General features: G+C 41.2%; 1 protein-coding gene across 1 annotated transcript in view; it reads left to right on the forward strand.

The window, feature by feature from the left end:
• Positions 1-24,701, forward strand: part of COL6A1 (collagen type VI alpha 1 chain) — a 78,283-nt gene that overhangs the window by 12,259 nt on the left and 41,323 nt on the right. Inside the window, exons 4-18 of the mRNA XM_075317427.1 lie at positions 1,001-1,160; positions 1,242-1,364; positions 3,925-3,945; positions 4,042-4,062; positions 4,157-4,201; positions 4,280-4,333; positions 11,089-11,133; positions 11,238-11,264; positions 11,952-11,978; positions 12,933-12,977; positions 14,620-14,673; positions 16,769-16,831; positions 16,918-16,980; positions 18,892-18,945; positions 19,035-19,070. Coding sequence (XP_075173542.1) covers positions 1,001-1,160; positions 1,242-1,364; positions 3,925-3,945; positions 4,042-4,062; positions 4,157-4,201; positions 4,280-4,333; positions 11,089-11,133; positions 11,238-11,264; positions 11,952-11,978; positions 12,933-12,977; positions 14,620-14,673; positions 16,769-16,831; positions 16,918-16,980; positions 18,892-18,945; positions 19,035-19,070 — 838 coding nt within the window. The remainder of the gene's footprint in view (positions 1-1,000; positions 1,161-1,241; positions 1,365-3,924; positions 3,946-4,041; positions 4,063-4,156; positions 4,202-4,279; positions 4,334-11,088; positions 11,134-11,237; positions 11,265-11,951; positions 11,979-12,932; positions 12,978-14,619; positions 14,674-16,768; positions 16,832-16,917; positions 16,981-18,891; positions 18,946-19,034; positions 19,071-24,701) is intronic.

Raw genomic sequence — 24,701 nt, forward strand, 5'->3', positions numbered from 1 at the left:
ACTGACTCATCATTTGGGTCTTTTATCAAGTCAATTTTCCATTCTTGTCTTGTTTTATCCTTTGTCGTTTTTTTCCCGCCAAATTCTTCCAAATTGCACAGACAGTTCACCAATTTTGTGCAAAGTATAAAATGTTTTTTATTTTTGTCTTTAACCTTTTTTGAGACTTTTACAGCACAAAAAGTCTCACCTTTTGCAAAATCTGGTAAAAGTTGGGTCCAAGTTTCTGGTGTATATGAAATTACCTAAGGGAGGGAACTGGAGTATATTTGCAACAAATTGTGCGACTTTTCAAAAAGCCACCAATCAGGAATCGGGCAATAATATCTAGAAATCCTAATCCCTGTCCAGAGTGGAAAACTAAAATAAAAAACAGTCAAACCCATAAAATAGACTTAAAAAAGACACAAGTGGAAAGACTATGATAATGGCGCAAATAAAAAAAGGCAGAAAACACAAAACAAATTGATGAAGAAAGCAGAAATGCATTAGTGAATTGGGCTGTAAATCTTCTACATTGTGTCTATCTGTATCTGGAGCATTCGCATTCTGGAGTATCTCAGCAGAGACCCCGACTTACTCACCGCCCCGGCCGCTTCGCGTCCTCTCCCGCACTTCTCCAACCATCCATATGTGCTGCTGCCTCCTTCCCCTCTCGGGCCCTGTACATGCTGCACAGGGTTCCTGAGAGAGCACGTAAGACATGTGGGCACAGCAGCCCTTCTCTTAAATGGCCGGCGGGCCATTTCCAGGAAATGCCTCTCGAGAGGCACTGTTCAGGCACCCTCCCATTAGGGAAGGTGCCTACGAAACACCTTCAGTTAGTATACCAGTCAGCTAGTTGTCAGGCCCTCTTGTCCCTGTGTCCGTCCCATCCCTGTCCGTACCGATCTGTCTATCTATCTATCTATCTGTCTAGCTATCTATCTATCTGTCTCTTCTGCATGTTTATTCTAATGTTAATCTATCTATTCCCATGCAACTTGACTTCATCATACAGAGGATCTCACCAGAGGGAGAACAAATATCTAGTTGTGGTGACCGATGGGCATCCTTTGGAAGGATACAAGGAGCCATGTGGTGGCCTGGAAGATGCCGCGAATGAAGCTAAGCACCTTGGAGTCAAGGTCTTCTCTGTTGCCATCTCACCAAACCACCTGGTAGGATGAAGACTTATACACACTTTTATATTTCCCAATGTGCCTCTCGGCTTCTAATATTTTCTCTTTTCACGTGTGCAGGAGTCACGTCTCAGTGTCATAGCCTCTGATCAAAGCTACAGGAGGAACTTCACAGCCACTAGTGCTGCGGGTCTGTCTGCCCTGGAATTAGAATACACTATTGATTCTATCATCGACACCATTGTAAGTATGTACAAAGAACTCATGCTGTATTTTGTGTAACAGAAATTAAGAGAACACACATGATAGAAAATCAGTCTCAGATCCATTTTGCATTGTTGTTGCATGTTTCCTAACTACAAAACATTCTTTTACTTATGAGCCATTCTGGCTAACAGATATGGGCAATAGCAAATCGATTGACTTTTATAGGGCTTGTTGACATTCCAATATTTGTGATGCAATTGAAAATATGAATAAGTCTGACACCATGGAGAAAATATTTCCTAGTATTGTAAGTAAAGGCCCCGTTACACGAGACGATATATCGGGCGAGCTCATGAGTGACGTGACATGCCCAGTTTGTAGTAACGATATGCCGAGATCGCACGTAGGTCGTTTATTAGCGGTCAAACATAACAATCTCACATGCGATGCTAAATCGTTCAGCGATATATCGTTTGACCAAGGCGGTCATGTGAATGTTGTTCGTTGTTGGGAGGGTGTCAAACGTATGTGTATGTTTTATGTCGGCTGAATTCCAAACGACGAACATTTTTTTAAAAATGAACGTGTCAACAATCCACGATTTTCATCCGATTTGCGATCGTTCAGAGTCGCTCATAGGTGTCACACGCAATGACGTCGCTAACGATGCCGGATGTGCATCACGGAATCCGTGACCCTGACGACATATCGCCCGATATATCGTCTTGTGTAACGGGGCCTTAATACTCATTCAATAGATAGGAGATAGTATACTGATCGCTGGTCGTCTGACCACTGAGGCCTAGAGCGATCTGGAGAACAGAACTGTTGAACTTGAGAACCCTTGAGCTGAATGGAGTGGAGGTCCGCATGCTTAACCTTGGCTCCATTCATTGCTATGGAACTAATGGAAATAGTCAGGCACAAAAATCAGCTTTCTCCAACAATAGCAAAGACAAGAAATGGAGCAAAGGTCAACTCTGTGATAGGGTCTCAATCATCAGATCTCCAGAGATCCCAAGACAAGAGCTCTACAACCCTGTCGTGATTTGAACAGAGGTGCGCATGCTCAACCTTTGGCTCCATTCATTGCTCTGGAACTGAGTGAAATAGCCCGACACATTACTCAACTTTGTCCTGCAATACCATAGACAATGAATTGAGCAGAGGTTAAGCATACAAAACTGTACTCTGTGCAAGACAAGGTTCTACATAGCCCCTTTTCTGGATTGTTAGGAGTCTCAGCTGTTGGACCCCCAGAGATCCCAAGAACAGAGCTCTACAACCCTTTCGTGATTGGAACAAAAGGTGCTCATGCTCGACCTCGGCTTTATTCATTGTTATGAAACTGATGGAAATAGCCAGGGACAAAACTACGCTTTCTCCAACGATACTATAGACAATGAATAGAGCACAAGTCAAACATGCAAAACTCTACTCTGTGCAAAACAGTGATCTACAGAGCCCCTTTTTCTGGATCGTTGGGCATCTCAGCCATCAGATCAAAGGTGCTTATTCTCAAAGTTTGACTCCATTGATTGTTTATTGGACTGATGCAAATAGCTTTCTATAACAGAGAACAATTGTAGAAAAAGGGTTTCTATACCGCGCCAATGATCACAACTCTGGAAGTCGGATTGATGTGGCTTTATTGTAGCATAGGTCTACGCGTTTCAGGAGCTCTGCTCCCTTCCTCAGGACCATAGAAACAACATCAAATCATGAACAGTGATTTGATGTTGTTTCTATGGTCCTGAGGAAGGGAGCAGAGCTCCTGAAACGCGTAGACCTATGCTACAATAAAGCCACATAAATCCGACTTCCAGAGTTGTGATCATTGGCGCGGTATAGAAACCCTTTTTCTACAATTGTTCTCTGTTATCAGCCGCTTCGGGTTGCCGCTGCCTGGATCCATTTGTAAATGCGAGTACAGTAGTTGTGACTGTCACAACTACAGTTGGTGAGTATAATTGCTCCCCTTGCCTATTGCCCTGTGCCTATAAGGGTAAGACCCTATTGCGCTTTATTCTCCACAGCTTTTCCTCTCGTAAATAGCTTTCTATGACAGTCCCATAGACAGTGAATGGAGCGGAAGTAAAGCATGTGCACCTCTGCTGATACAAGACAAGGCTCTAAAGAAGTTCTTTCTTTGGATCTCTAGGGATCTCAGTAATCGTACCTCCAGCATTCAACAAGTTACCCCTTATCCATAGGGTTGTCCCTCAATGGAAATTGATCACCTATCCACTGCATAAGATTTGGGATAAATGTCTGATTCCTTACTTTATTCATTGCATTCATGCAGAGATGAGGAACATGTGGTTCTGATCTCATGTCTACTGATCAGCAAAGGTCTCCAGCAGTCAGACATTTTCTGTATCAACTGCCTTATATTGTTTGCCGTATGGGAGACATTCTTTAGTATAATTTGTATCTTACATTTCACTTTTTTACACTGGACTTACTTTTTACTGTATATAAAAGTGTTTGTGATACTGATTCTTCAGACTGTGATACGACGTGACTGTGTGACGCTATGACCCCAGGCTTGTGATAGTGTTTCCGGATTATAACTGTTCCATTTGTTTTGTTTCAGAAAGCTAATGGCGAACATGGGGTAAGTCGTCCAAATGCATAAATGCTGTGCATGCACAATTCATTAGTATACAATGCTGTATTGTCACTAATAATCCCATTCTTCTTATTCTTGCAGTGCTGCTCCTATGAGTGTCAGGTAAGGGGTCTTTGAGGTGGGGGCTATAGACACGATCTTGCCAAAACAGTTCATTCTATGAAGTCTTAACTATTTTATTCTTCTTTCTACTTAGCCTCCCCGTGGACAACAAGGTCCCCATGGTCCCCCTGGTTTTGAGGTGAGGGCTATTGTAAGGTGAGTAAAATACTTATAAATTCATAGTAAAATCTTGCTAACATATTTCATGTAACCATAGGGAGAAACTGGTAAAACTGGACTTCCAGGAGATCGTGGACCTCCAGGAGACCCTGTAAGTTATCATTTATTCTGCTAAATTTCTTTAATAAGGGATGTATTGCCATATTACACCAGATATGTAAATGCACATATATGATCTATTAAAACATATTGAACAAAAAAGCACATACAAGTGTGACAGCATGAGAACAAACACTTACTGAACAGTAAAGAATGATGTCATCTTTTCAAATTTAAATATAAATCTGTTCACATTCCTGAGTTGATTTATTTCTGGAATATATCATATTAGTGGTTGTGACTAATTTTCTCTAATACAGCAAGCTTTATTTATCTGCAGTTATATTATTCTCTCTTCTTGCAGCCGCCTCTAGAGGGCGCTGTGGAGTTCAGTGTGTACTGATTTCAATGTAAAGCATTATGCACTTGGATGTGGCTACAGACGCAATTTTGTCATTCACTTCTATATCTACAGAGGTGATTTTAGGTTGTGTGTATGAAAGAAAAAGGATGCTCCAGCTGCTGTAACCATACAAGAAGAAATAAATCCGTGCATAATATAAGGCTTAAAGGGAACATTTACATTTTTTTTAGTTATTAATAGTTCTCCTGATATAGCCATGTCTCTTACCTCATGTGCAGGGTATTGCAGTTGCTTAGGTATCTATGGTTACGACCACAAGCAACTAACTGGTCATAACCATGGATACTTAAGGTCTTGCCACGCCTGCACATGAGGTAAGTGACAACTTACCAGGAGAACTGTACTTCATTTCTTGGTGGAAGTATTTTTTAATACTCTTATTATTACACCTACTACATATTGGGATGGGAATACCCCTTTAAAAGTGCTGGATTCTTTACTGTTATGCTTTTGAGGACCTGTCACCAAATTTTTAACGTTGAACAGGACACATGGTGTAATAGTGGCTTCTGAGCGGAATGAGATAACTTTGTTTTAAGTGCAAGTGGGTGTTATTAGATAGTTTTTCCTGGGGTGTGGACAGTGGGGTAGCAACTGCTTTTGCCGCCCAGGGCAGTTGTCAAATTTGCCGCCCCCCCTCCGTTGGCCATCGATAATCCAGAATATATATAACTTGGGTATCTTGGGTATTAGGTGAAGGATGCAGGGGGGCAGCGGCTGATGGGGAGAGCGGTGGTGGATGCTGGATGCTGGGGGGCAGCGGCTGATGGGGAGAGCGGTGGCGGATGCAGGGAGAGCAGCAAATGGGGGAGGGCGGTGACAGATCGGAGGCAGTAGCGGTGGTGGATCGGGGCGGTGACTACTGCTGCTGAGGTGGCGGCGCGGCTGAAAGAGGGCAGTGGTGGATCGGGGGCTGATCGGGGGCAGCAGTGGATCGGGGCACTTACCAAATATCACTTGCAGGGATCACTCTCCTCAGCTTTCACGGATGAAGTGAAGCTGAGGAGAGCGATCACCTACAGGTCACCGGCCCCAGATCCAAGGTGATTGGAGAGATCGGTCACAAGACCGATCTCTCCAATCAGAGCTGGGGGCTGGTGAAACAGAGTTCACCCAGCTCCAGCCAATGATTAGTGCTATAGCTGCACTAATCATGGCTGGATTTCAATGTTTCAGCCATTTTCAATGGCTGAAATATCACAGTGGCTTTGATTGGCTGAGTGGCGTTCGTCAGCCAATCACAGCCTCCGTAGGTCCGCGGGGAGACACCACTCCTCCTGAGGTCAGGCAGAGGTCCCCTCCTTCCCGAATCTAAGGTTTTTGCACACCGATCGCAGCCACCGAGTCTCCGGGACCGTGATTTCGCCATGACGTACTGGGTACGTCATGGGTCGTTAAGAAACAGGTCACCATGACGTACCCAGCATGTCATGGGTCGTTAAGAGGTTAATCAACAATTATTATTTCTTCTATGTTTTTCTATTTTTTATTTTTTACCCCCAAAATGCCGCCCCCCTGAAACGTGCCGCCTTGGGCGGACCGCCGCCTCCGCCCCCCCTTTGCTACGCCACTGGGTGTGGACCTCTTCTCGCGGTATGTGCCGCTATCTGATAACTGATACACTTAACAAAAGATAACTCATTAGGTTCCAAATACTTTCATTGCTAATATCTCCACAACAGAGAAGCGAAATTAAAAAAACAACAAAAAAATCTTTTATTTTGCTTTGCAGCCATTATTACATGTCCAGTTTAACATGAAATTTTGGTTAAAGGCCCTCTTTAAAAATATCTAAGAGTTACAAAATGCAAATTAGATAAGAAAAGACCGTGCTTATGATACAGTTTTTCTAATGAAAAAATAAAGATTGGAAGTTACAAATCCGCTGCGGATTTTTACCCTTTTTTTGAAATTTTAGCTATTTTTATTAAAACTTTAAATGTAACTTCTATTTTAATTATTATTTCATGATAATAAGAAACTTTGTAATATATCTTATGCGAGAAACCTTATTCTTTCTCCTCTGGATGGATCATTTGTTCTCAAAAGCCTCAATTCACAGATAAAATCCATATTCAGCGAATACAGATTCTTATATTACTGAGATAGGAGAGGACTGTTGGTGCTCATAAGGTTCTATGTAGAAGGGAGGAATATGTCAGACTAGGTACAGGGTAGTACCAAGTGAACGGTGAAAGAGAAGGGAAACCCTGTGTCTAGGGAAAGGGAAGATGGTGACCCCTGACAAAACCTATTGCTGGCCCCGGGGGTCCCTCACCACCTTAGATACCGCATCTATGTGCCGAACTGGATACCTGACTCTAGGTATCACTAGTGCTGGGCCTTAAATAGGGAATGGGTGGGATGAGCTCTTCATCAACCCCACTAAACACTATAGAAGACACAAGGAGGACACATGTGGGAAAAGCATGAACTACTTAATCACAAATGACTCAGGTAGACGTTCAGCAGAGTTTTCAGCACTGATACTACAGAGGAGTACAAGCCACCTGCTTGCAACCAAGGCTTGAATGAACTGAAAAATATCACCAGCACCAGTCCAAGGAAAGAAGGAAGGGGAATTTAAGCACCAAGAGAATACTGATGATCAGCAGCTGGGTGGAAGGCGAGCTCCTGCTGGGTCCAAAAGAGAGAGAAATTAATCCAGCGGGAAAGCTACCTATACCAATGAATACTGACATCAGGAACAATGGAAAGTCAAAGAGCATTCTGCACAGCCAAATGCTGTGACCTTCTATGGCCAGAAGCCCCATGACTGTCTGTCACACATGACACACCCATGACAGGATAAAGGGATAGGAAGGGCTAGAGACAGAGCTCTTCCCCCTCTGGTCCAGATATAATCTTATCAGCACTAACTGTCATCTCAGTAATGGGAAGGTTTTTACTGAATACAGATTGTACACAGGAATTGAGAATTGTGAAAATGACTGATCAGTCCTGTTGTAGAAGGAAACAGATATCCGTAATAAGATATCTTACAAAGTTGCTTATTTTCATGTGTTGTACTATTTATGTAATAAAAATTAAAATGGCGGTTACACTTTAATGGTAGCTATACACTTTCTGTTGTCCTCTGGAATGAGAGATCCATTGATTGATTGTACATAGTAATCTAAAGCATTACAGCCTGTTACTCTGGAAGGCAGTCTAATAGTCATTACTGGGATAGATGAAGAGGCAAAGTGGCAGGAAGATTTTGGATCTAGAAACAAACACAAAAATTCTGCTGCAAGTTCACTTGCTGCAAGTTTACCTGAAAGAACAGTTACACTTTAAATCGATAGCAAATAAAAGTTAAAATGTAACTGTCATTTCAGGAGAACTTGCAGTAGAGTGTCTGCTTCTAGTTCCTTCCCTCTGTAGAATCTTATAAGCACTAACTGTCATCTCCTATCTTCACTGAATAAAGATTTTTCAGATTTAACTATGAATTGAGAGTGAAAGATTTGTCCAGGAGGAGAAAGAAGCAAAATTATATGATGAGATATAGTAATGTACATTAGATATTACTGGGATAGATGAAGAGGAAAAGGGGTAGGAAGGTTAGGAGCTAAAAACAGACACAAAAATTCTGCTGCAAGTTCCCTTACTGCAAGTTCACCTGAAACAACAGTTACACTTTAAATCGATAGCAAAAAAAAGTTAAAATGTAACTGTCATTTCAGGAGAACTTGCAGTCGAGTGTCTGTTTCTAGTTCCTCTCCTCTGTAGAATCTTATAAGCAAAAACTCTCATCTCTTATCTTTACTGAACAAAGATTTTTCAGATTTAACTATGTATTTAGAGTGAAAGATCAGTTCAAGAGGAGAAAGAAGCAAAATTATATGATGAGATATAATACTGTACATTAGACAATGTAGCATGATTTGAAGTTTGTTCCAGCCACTATATTTTTTGCATTTAATTTTGTTTTTACCTATATTTGCTTTGTTAGCTATTAACTTGCATTGATAGATTTGTGATATAGTTTAGAGCAATTTACGTTGTAAAGTTAAAAAGACTCGTAAAGGAATCCCTCTTTGCCTGTATATTCAGTGCAATGGAACATACTATTAGGGGGAACTATGGCATTAGATTATTTATTCCTTGAGCTTTTTATCTTGGCCGTCTGCCAATGGTTTATAAGAAAGTGCTCTCCGCTTCTTGTAAACGTTCCATCTTGTAAACCGTCCACTATACTTCGGTTTTTGTTTGTGTAAGTTGCTTCTACAAGCATTAATACATATTTCACCGCTTTTACAAACACAGAACACTCCCGCAATAAATTCAAGATACCGTATGCTCTTACTACTTCTCCAATAGTTCCTCGTTTTTATAAGCATATGGTTATATTCACACATCCATTTTTTTCTTTACTGTAAAGTGTAATGGAATCCATTTCTTTAATGGTTTCAAATTTCCATACTATCAAACTCAGTGCATAACTTAAGCCTGCTTTACACGTTGCAATTTCGCATACGATATCGTATGCGATTTGCAACGCCCCCATCGTATGTGTGGCACGTTCAATTTGTTGAACGTGCCGCACACACGATTAACCCCCGTCACACGTACTTTCCTTCCATATGACCTCGATGTGGGCGGCGAACATCCACTTCCTGGAGTGGGAGGGACATTCGGCGTCACAGCGACGTCACGAAGCAGCCAGCCAATAGAAGCGGAGGGGCAGAGATGAGCGGGACGTAAACATCCCGCCCACCTCTTTCCTTCCGCATAGCTGGCCGGGAGCCGCAGGACATAGGTAAGATCTGTTCATCGTTCCCGGGGTGTCACACACTTCGATGTGCGCTACCCCGGGTACGATGAACAATCTGACATGCAATTCGTCAGGATTCAACGACGTGTATGCGATGAACGTTTTAACGTTCAATCGCAATCGCACGTACCTGTCACACACTGCAATGTACCTTACAATGCCGGATGTGCGTCACTTACGACGTGACCCCGCCGACACATTGTAAGATATATTGCAGCGTGTAAAGCAGGCTTTAGTCTCATCTTTTTTTTAAGGATCAAACTCAGCCATTCAAATGTATAGGGAGCCAATAAAGATGGATAAAAAAAGGAAGACCCTTTTTCCATCTGTTTTTAACTGATTAAGTGGAAGTGGAATAAAGTTCCTGCAGTCTACATGCTTCAGTTTTTAGAAATGGATGAGAAAAGAACAAATAAAAAGAAAGATTAGATCCCGTGATCCCAACGTATTGTTACCCCTCTCTAAATCACTTGTAAGGCCACATCTGGAATATGGGATCCAGTTTTGGGCTCCACATTTTACAAAGGACATTCAGAAGTTAGAGTCAGTTCAAAGGGGGGCAACTAGACTACTACAAGGAATGGAAGGCCTCCCATATGATGACAGGTTGAAAAAGTTAGATGTGTTTAGCTTAGAAAAAAAGACGTCTCAGAGGAGATCTCATTTCTATGTATAAATACATGTGTGGCCAATATAAAGGACTGGCACATGACTTATTTCTTCCAAAGACAATAACTAAGGACCAGGGGGCACTCACTGTGAGTGGAAGAAAAGCGATTCCGACAGCTAAATAGGAAAGGGTTCTTTACAGTTAGAGCAGTCAGACTGTGGAATGCCCTACCACAAGAGGTAGTAATGGCAGATACTATAACAGCTTTTAAAAAAAGGGCTGGATGATTTCCTCAGTACACACAACATTGTTGGTTATAAATGACTTAAGGACAACTGTATAATTGGTGGAGGAAGGTTGAACTAGATGGACCTAGGTCTTTTCTCAACCTATGTAGCTCAGTTATAAAAAAAAATAAAAAAAGGAAGCAACGTGAGAAAAACAGTCCATTTTTTGACAAATGTAAAATTGGAAATGGATTTGTCAATGCAGAATTACATGATCACAAAAGTTCAGGGACCCTGGAGAATTTGCCCACATGTGGATATTTTATTGGTAACCTTTAAAATTGATGGGTTACTTCAATTTTAATATATGTACAATTATCAATTAAATGATATTTTTACTTAGTATATGCATTACTTATTTGAGGTCATTTTCTCTACATACTTGACGTCTAAATTCATAGTTTTCAGGTTGAAAGAAGAGACAAGTCTATCAAGTACAAGCTATGTAGATTCAGAGAAGGCAAAAAGCCCACTGGGCAGATGCTAATTGCCCCATATTAGGGGGGGGAATTCCCTAACGATTTCACATACGGCCTTCAGACCCTTGCCTCAACATCCCAACACAGAATCTAGTACCCAATACCCAGACTTATGCTCCACTTATGGAAATTTACTTACCAGTCACTCAGTTTTCAATCTAATATACATTTTGGCACTGTGACCTTCAGTTTTCCATTTGTACATTCCTAATGTCTTACTTTTGCAGGGCCGTCCTGGTGACATTGGACCTGTAGGATACCAGGGAATGAAGGTAAGGTTGATGACATTTATCGTAAATGGATGTTACCCAATATCACTTTTTTTTTATCATACTGAGCTTTATCTTCTATTGTCTTCTCTTCTTTTCTACAATAGGGAGACCAAGGCACTAAGGGAGAAAAGGTAAGTAGGCATGCTAAAAATCGGGCCCCTTCAGATGTGAACAAAGGAAAAAAACATATCAGCTCACCCCGAGAAGCTATACGAAGTTGCCTTCATGGATCAAATGAGGGCAGGTGCGCGGATCCATGTGTCTGGCATCCACAGTGTGAAGGTATAGGAAGGCACCGAAACGCGTCAGTGGTCATCTCATTTTAACCACACAATAAGGACAAGAGTTTTATTCAAGCCTGGTGCTGGACTTCGCCTTCCTATACCCTTTCAGATGCCTCTTGACACCACCACACTCTTGCCCATATACCATTTTCATAAATGTGGTATCTTTTTTTGTCTTATTTGCAAACACTCTAGAACCCGTGGCAATAAAATCTCTTAGTAGGGTCTTAACACCTCGTTAATATATGATGAGACCAGCCTAAAATCTGTCCCAAGACCCTGGCGCCTAGGGAACCCAAACAGTTCCATATTAAAAGAACAATACTATTACAGACCCATGATAGTGCGGGCACGGTTGGAAAATCTGCATTGGGGCCCACGACCTTCAAGTTACGCCACTATGTGCATCCTTGTTGTATTGAGAACCATTGCACAATGGTGACGGCCAGCTTAGGGGCTTAATAATTCCCTTCCCTTCTGTATTCAATTATATTACAAGCTGTTTTGCTACAAGTCTTTGATTTTCTGTTGCAGGGCGGAAGAGGATCAAAGGGGGCAAAAGTAAGTATTTTGCAGTTTTAAAGCAATCTGGTAAAGAAAATTCTTATTAGTCTATTATTTATATCACATTTTTCATTATCGTCCATAACTGGATATCTGTATTCTTAATCAACATAAACCATAATTATTGCCTTATCTATAATCACAAATGACATCAGACTCCTATTTTTGCTGTTTACTGGGAACGATGAAGCTGTTTCCTTTATGGAAACTCATGAAACATCTTCCTGAAGATTACAGCCCAGCATATGGCTATGTCTAAGACAGAGAATCTGCCCGATAACTGCAAATAGTTTGTGTTATTGAGCCTTGGCTAAGCCTATCTATGTATGATCCGTGCTAGAACTACCATATATTTACTCTCTACAATAGCAATTGCCCTTGTTGTATTTTAGCTGTGACATAATAACGTACACATATTACATTTGTACTAACTCTATTTTACTTAGACTCCCTTTTTATATAAATGTCTGCAGTTATTCTTTGTTACTGCAGATTGATGAATTTTGGCAGTGTGCAATGTCCACACTGTCAGGATTCTGCTCTGCTGAATACTCGAGTTTTTGTCATGTCACTGTAAGATTGCGATTCCTTTGGTCACTCCCTTGAAATTATTAGATTGTGCATTTAGTGTACGGATAGCCCACTTTTATGTATATGGGGTTGATTATATTAATAGTGATAGTCTATTGGGGACACACTATATATACCCCTGATTGGCGTAAATCAGTTTAAAGTGTACGGATAGGCTCTAGCTTTTGTTTTTTTGCTTTTTTCTATATATGTGACGGAGATCCTGAATGACTTAAGTCCCTATTGGTGTATTTCTGAAATATTTTTTTCTAAATCAAACAGTCCCTTAAACTAAAGTTTTTTAGTTCCATCTGTATGTCTTGCTCGTTTACATGTTCTCACATATGTTCATGCTTAAAAATTGTTTCTTTTATTTTACAGGGGGAAAAAGGCAAAAGAGGAATTGATGGAAAGGATGGACAAAAGGTGCGTAAAAGTTACCATATTTTTGGACATCAGACCATGAGGGGAATCGATAATTAAAGGCCGACGAGTCTTTTCTTATAGATTGGACAGACAACTCCTTTACATGGAGAGAATAGTTTAAATAAATGTTGCATGAATTAGTAGTACAAGCAAATATAAGAAACATTGTAGCACATCTTATTAGAAAAATATGATCCTTTCTCCACTTATGAGCCACTTCCTCTTCGTCCCGTGCCTCCAGAACTCATCATCCACTCTGATGAAGAGCTCAGATCTATCTTAGTATAAATAATATGGACTGTCCGCACAGTGAGGTATCAGGTTACAGCTCTCATTAAACTCTAAAGAGGGAGGAGGAGGAGGATGAGTGAAGACCAGGCTCATGGTGGTACAGATATTAGCAAATATATTTTAGTTCCATACTGAATTCACATCCACACAGCTCAACACTTCTGTACAATATAATCAATGTTTCTACTTCTAAATGTGTGCTACAGAGAAAGAGAAGTAATAATCGCTCATGTCTGGGTGTACTGTGTATAGATAGGAGACATCATGGCAGCTAGTCTCCACCTTTTAGGACAGAGGCAATCAGAAACTTAGACCGAGACAAGCCTTTTCCCTCACGTGAAGGCTGGATTCACATCTTCACAGCTTAGTATTGTTATATCATTTTCTCCATACTTGTGTTGCTTCTGAAAAATGAAGAGTAGAAATCACTCTGTGTGCTGTGAAAGGGAGACATCTTAGCATCTGGTCTCCATCCAATAGCTTAGGATCAACTGCAAATTAAGAGATAAAGTCTACAGAGGGAAACTGGGGAAAATGCAGAATACAAGGCACATAATGGAAAGAAATTGTGTTATTCCTTATATACAAACACAATACAGCTTATTCTGAAAATGTGATTTTTTTTTTTGTTTTTACTATCCTTAGTGTTACAAATTGTTAGAACAGCCATACAAGTTATAGTCTAATTTCTTCTTCCATCTACAATTTTACAATGGATACATAATGCTTGAGTAGCCGGAACTACAGGATTAATAACCGCAATCTTGGAAAAACAAATATTTCGCTATGTGCCCACGGGAGAATAAACCTGCGGATTTATCTGAGGAAAATCCGTGGATTTTCTGGATTTTCCAGATAAATCCGCAGGTTTCAGCATGCACAGACACTCCCCATGTTATCCTATGGGACATGGGGAGTGGTGTGTCCATGCTGCCGATATGTGCGGCTGCGGAATATGCCGCGGATGTCCCGCAGCCGCACGTAAATTGCATGTCAATTATTCCTGCGGAATTACCTGCGGAAATCCTGGCTCTCCACTATGGAGATAGAGGCCGGGACTTCCACAGGTAATCCGCAGGAATGTCCGCAGGTTTACCGCAGCTATTTCGCTGTACTACTGCAGCTACAAATAGCTGCGGATTCTGGCGAGCAGCTGCGGGAAACCTGCGACCGTACCTGCGGACATATCCACAGGTACAAACTCCCGTGGGCACATAGCCTTTATATTTAATGTTCTTGCACACTAAATTATCCTGGGTAATAAGTAGTACATTATTTGTATATATTAATTATCTCTTGGTTCTACAATTCCTCTACAAATAATTTGACTAATGTTTTATTTTTCGATTAGGGAGGTGATGGAGAATCTGGATTCCCTGGTTGCAAAGGATCGCCTGGTTTTGAGGTAAAAAGTAAATTGTGGAAAATTGTTTTCTATAACTCCATGATTAATATACACATTAGACTAATGTCGGCCGAGAGTCGATAATGTCGGGATCGGCCTACCGTCTAATGTGTATCGGAGCCGCTGTACTTTCCTTCAAAAGATGATGTAGGGGGAGAGAAAGAGATCCAGCTGTGGGAATTTCGCCGGACAATCCTTTTTTCTTTCTAGAGATAATAATAATAGGGAGTAGAAGTAGTTCAATTTTTGAAAAGTTGAGTTTCAGATAAAGAGCAGACATGATGTTGGAAACTGAAGACAGTCACTGGTGTTCTGTAGTACAGAGGGGGTGAGGTCAGGGGATGAGGTGTATAGTTGGGTGTCATCAGCATAAAGATGGTACTGGAAACCAAATCTGCTGATGGTCTTTTCAATTGAGGCAGTGTAGAGGGAGAAAAGAAGAGGGCCAAGGACTGATGTGGGACCCCAACAGTGAGAGGAAGAGGAGAAGATGTGGAGCCTTCAAATAATATGCTGAAGGAGCAACCAGAAAGATAGGAAGAGAACCAGGAGAGAACGGTGTCCTTTAGCCCCATTGAGTGGAGCATAGCGAGAAGGAGAAGGTGGTCAACACTAACAGTGTCGAAAGCTGCAGAGAGGTCAAGAAGAATAGGCAGAGTACTCACCATTACGTTTTGCTGTCAAAAGGTCATTGGTCACTTTGATCAGGGCAGTTTCTGTAGAATGTAAGGGACGGAAGTCAGTTTGTAGAGGATCTAGATAAGAGTGAAAAGAGAGGTAGCGGGTGAGACGGGAATAGACCAGGTGCTCCAAGGGTTTAGAGATAAGACACCTCTGGCAGCGTCTCTCCCATAGAGTATATAGGAATGCTCGGTCTTAAAACTATCCTCCAGGCTCCTCCTTGCTGAGTCTCATTCCCCATATCAATATTTCAACTCTCTGATAATCTATTTTTCTCACTAGTTTTTTTTCCCTTCAGTATTTTATATTAATTCTCCCCTTACTACAACAGAAATCAGCTCTCCAAGTGATGACTTCCTGCTCAGCCCATATTAGATAGTTTATCCCAACTGCCAATCAGAGGCGACAGAGCTACAGGGGGAGGGAGATGGCAGGAGTATAAGCCAATGAAAAGGCAAGAGGTGTGTCTAAGACTACCTCAGACACCCTGTAGCTCCTGTAATTAAGTTGTAGTCATAGGTCTCAGATCCGCTTGTTAGACAGAACAAAAAAAAAGCTTTGAAAGTACATAACAAGTAGTCATCTCATGTAGGTTTTGATTTACATATCATTTTTTAGCAAATACTGGGCACTGGCAGTCTTATAAAATATTGAATTTAACTAAAAAAACTTCCTGTGGGAAAACCACCCAGAAGAAAATCATGACTTCAGGAGAATTTATTTCTTATAGAAGAATAATTTTTTTTGTTAAAATTTGTTATATTTTTTATTAACACTTCAGTTAAAAAATTACAATTATTAAAATAATGGCGCCTCCAATGCAAAATGCACACACTAGGAGGCTGCTGGGAGGGTATGGAGAGAAAATGTATCCAAAAACAATCCAATGCGCGACACCAGCACAGTTACATAGGTTAGCTGACAGTGATCCCTGGTGTTGTATGGGTAGCCATGGTGTAAATACACCCCAGGTATAATAAGGGGATAAGTCCACAAAATTTAACCCACCAGATCCACTGCCTGCCGGTGACCCATTAGCACTAAACTACCTGCCGTGCTAAAATACAGGTGCCCCAATAAATAAATGGATCCAAATCTGCATACCTGGACGTAACCACATGGATGAATAGCTCCCAGCTCGCCTCACAAGCCGACGCACGTTTCGTTCACGTGACTTCCTCAGGGGGTGTGTTATATTATAAATTGAGGAGTCTCTTCACATTTATACTTAGCATTTCCATTGTCTAAATAAAGTAGAAGTGCAGAAGTTTGACCCTTTATTTTTTAATTTCATGGAGGTTAACAAATAAGGGATAGATGCTAACAGTAATTACTGTGGACACTTAAGAACCTGAACATAGTTAAATCCAAGAAGTCCAGAGTGTAAATTAAGATGTGTGACTTGTCATTATAGGGAGAATCTGGACCTCCTGGGCCCAAAGGAGATCCCGGTTCATATGGTGCAAAAGGCGATAAGGTAAGACTGTTTGTCATACTGTATGTCGCTCACATGCACCATCACACAGTACAAAGGTGCTATTGGTATATTATTACTCTTTCTAGGGTGATCCTGGACAGGCTGGTTCTTCAGGGAAACCTGGCAATGCGGGTAACATAGGAGACAAGGTAAGATCTTCAAATACCGTTTTAGTATTGATTTGGAATATTTTAAAAATGACATACGGCTGCTCTGGTAGAATATGGTAAAATATTTTGACTTTGTGGTTCATTGTGATAGGGAGACAAGAATGGCACAGAGACCCCTAAGCTGGCCCTAAGACTTAGGACCCTGTGCTGTCCCTTATCCCGACGGTAGACTTGAAGGTAGTCAAAGTCGAGCCTCCAACGTAGCCCTGTCTCCTAAACTGGCCCTGATAACTTTGTCCCCACCACCCAGGGCACTGACTGAGATGGAGATCCCAAAAAACCACCATCATAGAACAACATACAGGGGTAAACAAAAACTCATACACACCAAAACCTGCATTAGGGAAACCAAAGGTGCACAGGTACAAACAAAAGGGGGTAATAGGAACGACTTACTACAAACACAGCCAATAGCAACAGACACGAATAACAGCAGAAAGCAACAGACACATCCTCACTGCTCCTGGGCTAGCTCCAACTGAGTTGAATATACAGGAACCTAAACAGAAAGCAGAGGGATTATATACAGGCCGAAAATAAGCAACTGTCAGCAGCTGAGTAAGTCTGGTGCAGCACCAGAGAAGAAGTTAACCCTAAAATACCCAAAGGAAAACAACACTGTTTAAATGTGCATGGTCTAGGTAGTAATAGAGAACTCTGATCCTGATCCTGTATACACGAGAAACTCATTAATGAGAAGAAATGAACTAGAAAAGTGGTGTAATAAGAACCAGGAGCTTACCACATGCCAGGCTTCCTGTCTAATTAACATTGGGCACTAGTGGTATCATGGCACTAAAGGTGCGCGATACGCCCTGATCCAGAGAAACATTTACAAGTTCTGTAGAAAAGATCTTGTAAGCACTGTGCATGTGTGGCCACTGCTGCTAAACTTCGGCAGTGCCTGGATTGCTAGCTAATAAATAGTGAATAATAAACTTAATATACCTGTTGTTTTTTAAATTGAAATGGTACTTGATTTTCAAAGCAATTTTAACCATTAGCGGATATGATAATAGTGATTAGATTTAATGGTGTGGGCTAAATTTGTAAGAGTAGTGCACAAAATTAATATGGCAATAAAAACTACACCAGAATTGTATGGGGGGCAAACTTAGGATTCATGCACATTTGACACAAGTTTCAAAATATTATTGCATTTAAATGATAAAAACTAATGAAAAATATCAACGGCAGTTCCAAATGTTGGACACATCCACGTTGTCCTCTACTGATGTATTACTCGTTTCCTATGGTTATTCTATGGTGCTTTAAATTCATGACTGCCATAAACTAAAGTCCAAAGTGAAATTAAGATATTGTACATGTAGGAAACCAAAAAGTGCCCGATTAATCTAAGGGCGGCTTTGCACACTACGACATCGCAGGTGCGATGTCGGTGGGGTCAAATTGAAAGTGATGCGACATCGTAGTGTGTACAGCCTAGATGATACGATTTACGAGCGCAACATCGTCGTAATCGTATCATCGCTGCAGCGTCGGCGTAATCCATAATTACGCTGACGCGACGGTCCGATGTGGTTCCTCATTCCTGCGGCAGCACACATCGCTGTGTGTGAAGCCGCAGGAGCGAGGAACATCTCCTACCGGCGTCACCGCAGCTTCCGTAGGATATGCGGAAGGAAGGAGGTGGGCGGGATGTTTACATCCTGCTCATCTCCGCCCCTCCGCCGCCGCAGCATCGGCTTGCGATGTCGCAACGTGCAAAGCCCGCCTAAAGGCAATCACATAATTGTACCTTAGACACGTCAAAGAAACTGTCTTAGGTTTATATCCACAATTTATTGTCTGGATTGCTTATTTTTAGCAATCTTATTACCTATTGGGTTTTTTTCTTGTAAAAGCTTATGTTAGTTACCTATCTTATAGGGAGATCCGGGATCAAATGGACCACCTGGTGAGAAAGGTGAATCAGGGGATGAGGTAAGTAGCCAAAAAAAACCTTGTGCACATATGTAAAAAAAAATCCTTATAAGATCAACAGATTGTTACATTTACTTTGGTTTTTACAGGGTAATGCTGGATCTGATGGACCCACAGGTGAACGGGTGAGAGCACAATTCTACATTGACATTTGCATATGTTCATGTGTTAGATGCAGATTTCGCTGTGTATTTAATTCTCTGTATTGCTAAGGCTAGTTTCACACTTACGTTGGACGGCTTCCGTAGCATTGCGTTGTGTTACGGATGCAACGTATGTGTTGCATATAGTGGCACAACGGATGCTACGGATCGTACAAAACAACGGAAAGCTTTTTTTTTTTTTTTTTTTTTTTTTTTCTTCTTTACAGTTTTACCGGCAGCAGACTATTGTGAACGATCAGCTGATCGCTCTCAATAGCCGGCGGCCAGTCACTCAGCTGAGCACTCTCACTTGCCGGCGGCCAGGCATGCCGGCGGGCGGGCGCTCAGCTGAACGTTCGGCCACCGCAAGACAAAATAAAGTTTGTGATTTAAAAAAAAAAAAAAAAAAGCATGGGCAGTGAAATCCTGAGGATTCCGCTGCTCAAAACAACGTTACATGCTGCGTTCCTCCCGCTGGGCGGAAGGAACGCAGCGTCGGCCAGCGGAAGCAACGCAGGTCCTTTTGGCACAATCCGTCATCCATACAAGTCTATGGGAAACAGCGGAATCCGTTAACGGATTCCACTGTTTTCCAAAAGGGCGGATTGTGACGGAAGGAAAACAACGCAAGTGTGAAAGTACCCTAAGAGTGAACTTTGAGATACAAATCAGAAAGAATTCTCCAACATTTGGAGCATACTGTAGATTTCCCCCAAAACACATTAATTTGACCATGGCTATATTTACATCATGTAGCAAAATTGCAGTAAATGTACAAAGAGAATTGCTGACTTTTATTTAAGTAAGGCAATAACGAGCAATCTGCCACAATTAGTGGAGTAATTGATATGAGAACGCATGGTTCTTAAAGGGAATCTGTCACCAGATTTTCGCTACACCATCTGAAAGCAGCAGAATGTAGGGCGTAGCCCACATTGAGGGGGTGCCAAATTTACTACTTAGGGTGATGGTGCCAATTTCTGCCACTTAAGGCAGGGCCTTTCTAGCTGTAGGGTCCTCCAGGGATATTCTAGGTGATAGCCTTTCTTCCCGTTTTTGTTTCAGGATTATCTTCTTCACCATATATATATATATATATATATATATATATATATATATATAAAACTATGAAAAACACCCTTGAAACAAATATGAAATATTAATTCCACAGCGCTTTATATATATATATATATATATATATATGTATATATATATATATACAGTACAGACCAAAAGTTTGGACACACCTTCTCATTCCAAGAGTTTTCTTTATTTTCGTGACTCTGAAAATTATAAATTCACATTGAAGGCATCAAAACTATGAATTAAAACATGTGGAATAAACTGAAGAGACCTGAGTAGTCTCGAAAGCTTGCTATTATTACCATCTTTTCAGTTAGCCATTAAAGGATATCAACTACTGAGAACTTTAGTTCTTTTAAACAAATTTTTATCTCTATTGGCTAACATGGTACAAAGATATATTTTACCTGTATCACATGTGGAATGAAATACTTAACAAAAAAGTGTGAAACAACTGAAAATATGTCTTATATTCTAGGTTCTTCAAAGTAGCCACCTTTTGCTTTGATTACTGCTTCGCACACTCTTGGCATTCTCTCGATGAGCTTCAAGAGGTAGTCACCGGAAATGGTTTTCCAACAGTCTTGAAGGAGTTCCCAGAGATGCTTAGCACTTGTTGCCCCTTTTGCCTTCACTCTGCAGTCCGACTCACCCCAAACCATCTCGATTGGGTTCAGGTCTGGTGACTGTGGAGGCCAGGTCATCTGGCGTAGCACTCCATCACTCTCCTTATTAGTCGAATAGCCCGTACACATCCTGGAGGTGTGTTTGGGGTCATTGTCCTGTTGAAAAATAAATGATGGTCCAACTAAACGCAAACTGGATGGAATAGCATGCCGCTGCAAGATGCTGTGGTAGCCATGCTGATCTGTATGCCTTCAATTTTGAATAAATCCCCAACAGTGTCACCAGCAAAGCACCCCCACACCATCACACCTCCTCCTCCATGCTTCACGGTTGGAACCAGGCATGTAGAGTCCATCCTTTCACCTTTTCTGCATCGCACAAAGACACGGTTGTTGAATTCAAAGATCTAAAATGTGGACTCCTCAGACCAAAGTACAGATTTCCACTGGTCTAATGTCCATTCCTTGTGTTCTTTAGCCCAAACAAGTCTCTTCTGCTTGTTGCCTGTCCTTAGCAGTGGTTTCCTAGCAGCTATTTTACCATGAAGGCCTGTTGCACAAAGTCTCCTCTTAATAGTTGGTCTAGAGATGTGTCTGCTGCTAGAACTCTGTGTGGCATTGACCTGGTCTCTAATCTGAGCTGCTGTTAACCTGTGATTTCTGAGGCTGGTGACTTGGATAAACTTATCCTCCGCAGCAGAGGTGACTCTTGGTCTTCCTTTCCTGGGGCGGTCCTCATGTGAGCCAGTTTCTTTGTAGCGTTTGATGGTTTTTGCCACTGCACTTGGGGACACTTTCAAAGTTTTCCCAATTTTTGCGGACTGACTGACCTTCATTTCTTAAAGTAATGATGGCCACTCGTTTTTCTTTACTTAGAATTTGTATTATGGCAAGAAAAAAAGCAGCTAACAGTCTATTCAGTAGGACTATCAGCTGTGTATCCACCAGACTTCTGCACAACACAACTGATGGTCCCAACGCCATTTATAAGGCAAGAATTCCCACTTATTAAACCTGACAGGGCACACCTGTGAAGTGAAAACCATTTCCGGTGACTACCTCTTGAAGCTCATCAAGAGAATGCCAAGAGTGTGCAAAGCAGTAATCAAAGCAAAAGGTGGCTACTTTGAAGAACCTAGAATATTAGATATATTTTCTGTTGTTTCACACTTTTTTGTTAAGTATTTCATTCCACTTGTGCTAAGTTAATGTGAATCTACAATGTTCAGAGTCATGAAAATAAAGAAAACTCTTTGAATGAGAAGGTGTGTCCAACCTTTGGTCTGTACTCTGTACTGTATGTGAATATATATACAGTGCCTACAAGTAGTATTCAACCCCCTGCAGATTTAGCAGGGGTGATAAGATGCAAATAAGTTAGAGCCTGCAAACTTCAAACAAGAGCAGGATTTATTAACAGATGCATAAATCTTACAAACCAACAAGTTATGTTGCTCAGTTAAATTTTAATAAATTTTCAACATAAAAGTATGGGTCAATTATTATTCAACCCCTAGGTTTAATATTTTGTGGAATAACCCTTGTTTGCAATTACAGCTAATAATCGTCTTTTATAAGACCTGATCAGGCCGGCACAGGTCTCTGGAGTTATCTTGGCCCGCTCCTCCATGCAGATCTTCTCCAAGTTATCTAGGTTCTTTGGGTGTCTCATGTGGACTTTAATCTTGAGCTCCTTCCACAAGTTTTCAATTGGGTTAAGGTCAGGAGACTGACTAGGCCACTGCAACACCTTGATTTTTTCCCTCTTGAACCAGGCCTTGGTTTTCTTGGCTGTGTGCTTTGGGTCGTTGTCTTGTTGGAAGATGAAATGACAACCCATCTTAAGATCCTTGATGGAGGAGCGGAGGTTGTTGGCCAAAATCTCCAGGTAGGCCGTGCTATCCATCTTCCCAAGGATGCAGACCAGATGGCCAGGCCCCTTGGCTGAGAAACAGTCCCACAGCATGATGCTGCCACCACCATGCTTGACTGTAGGGATGGTATTCTTGGGGTTGTATGCAGTGCCATCCAGTCTCCAAACGTCACGTGTGTGGTTGGCACCAAAGATCTTGATCTTGGTCTCATCAGACTAGAGAACCTTGAACCAGTCTGTCTCAGAGTCCTCCAAGTGATCATGAGCAAACTGTAGACGAGCCTTGACATGACGCTTTGAAAGTAAAGGTACCTTACGGGCTCGTCTAGAACGGAGACCATTGCGGTGGAGTACGTTACTTATGGTATTGACTGAAACCAGTGTCCCCACTGCCATGAGATCTTCCCGGAGCTCCTTCCTTGTTGTCCTTGGGTTAGCCTTGACTCTTCGGACAAGCCTGGCCTCGGCACGGGTGGAAACTTTCAAAGGCTGTCCAGGCCGTGGAAGGCTAACAGTAGTTCCATAAGCCTTCCACTTCCGGATGATGCTCCCAACAGTGGAGACAGGTGGGCCCAACTCCTTGGAAAGGGTTTTGTACCCCTTGCCAGCCTTGTGACCCTCCACGATCTTGTCTCTGATGGCCTTGGAATGCTCCTTTTGTATTTCCCATGTTGACCAAGTATGAGTGCTGTTCACAAGTTTGGGGAGGGTCTTAATTAGTCAGAAAAGGCTGGAAAAAGAGATAATTAATCCAAACATGTGAAGCTCATTGTTCTTTGTGCCTGAAATACTTCTTAATACTTTAGGGGAACCAAACAGAATTCTTGTGGATTGAGGGGTTGAATAATAAATGACCCTCTGAATAAACTTTTCACAATTTATAAAAAAAAAAAAAAAAAGAAATAACATTCTTTTTTGCTGCAGTGCATTTCACACTTCCAGGCTGATCTACAGTCCAAATGTCACAATGCCAAGTTAATTCCGAATGTGTAAACCTGCTAAATCTGCAGGGGGTTGAATACTACTTGTAGGAACTGTATATATATATATATATATATATATATATATATATATATATATATATTTCATATTTGTATCAAGGGTGTTTTTAATAATTTTTTCCTTAAAAGTTGTATTTTAACATATAAGAAGATCTCTTTTTTTCTATTGCTGTGTTTAGTTTAAAGCCTCTGATAGCCTCCTCATATCTCCTCTACCTTTTTTGTGATATGTAGTTGTAGAGATCCTGATTCCATAGTTGTATCACTTACTGGGCTTCTTACTGCACTTTTAATAAAATCACAGTTTTATCTACTGTAGATCTACCAGTTCTCTGAATGCTGAGCTCTGTGTAACCCTGCCCACACCCCTGATTTGCAGCCTTCTGTTTACTTTGTGCATAGGCAGAAAGCTGCCAATCAGTGGTGAGGGAGGGGTTATACAGAGCTCATGAATATGAAGGACTACATGGCAGCAGGTTTACTAGTCTTCTAGTTATAATCTCCTACTGATAAAATAGTGATTTTTACAAAATTACAGAAAGCAACCCAATAAGTGATACATCACTGGAATCAGGGTCTCATTAGAAGCTGGATGTGTAGTAACTGAACTGCTTCTATAACAAGCCATGTTACATCACACGATCAGAACAGATTTTCATCTGCCGGAAGTTATTAGTGATCTCGAAAACTACAATATGATGCAAAAGTTTGTTTAACAAATTCTGTAACAACTTTTTGAAAGAATAACATATTTTCTGCAGCCGGAATACCCGTATAATATCATGATAGCCATACCCTTTGGCCAGGAGTTATGTGAGATAGTCTTCTTCTCTACCATGAAACTCATTAGAAGGGCTGTGCTTCTTAATGAATTTAGCGCTTAATTTAGTTTTAGATGGAAAGCACTGCTGGTAGGGATCGGAGTACTTTTCTGTGAAAATTAATGCCAATTTTTTAACATATATTATAATAAATTTCCTATCTGCACTCAGCCACGCCCCCTTGGCTAATTTAAATAAATAAAGTTTAT

This window comes from Anomaloglossus baeobatrachus, chromosome 7 (genome assembly GCF_048569485.1).
Source record: "Anomaloglossus baeobatrachus isolate aAnoBae1 chromosome 7, aAnoBae1.hap1, whole genome shotgun sequence".
Classification (NCBI taxonomy): Eukaryota; Metazoa; Chordata; class Amphibia; order Anura; family Aromobatidae; genus Anomaloglossus; species Anomaloglossus baeobatrachus.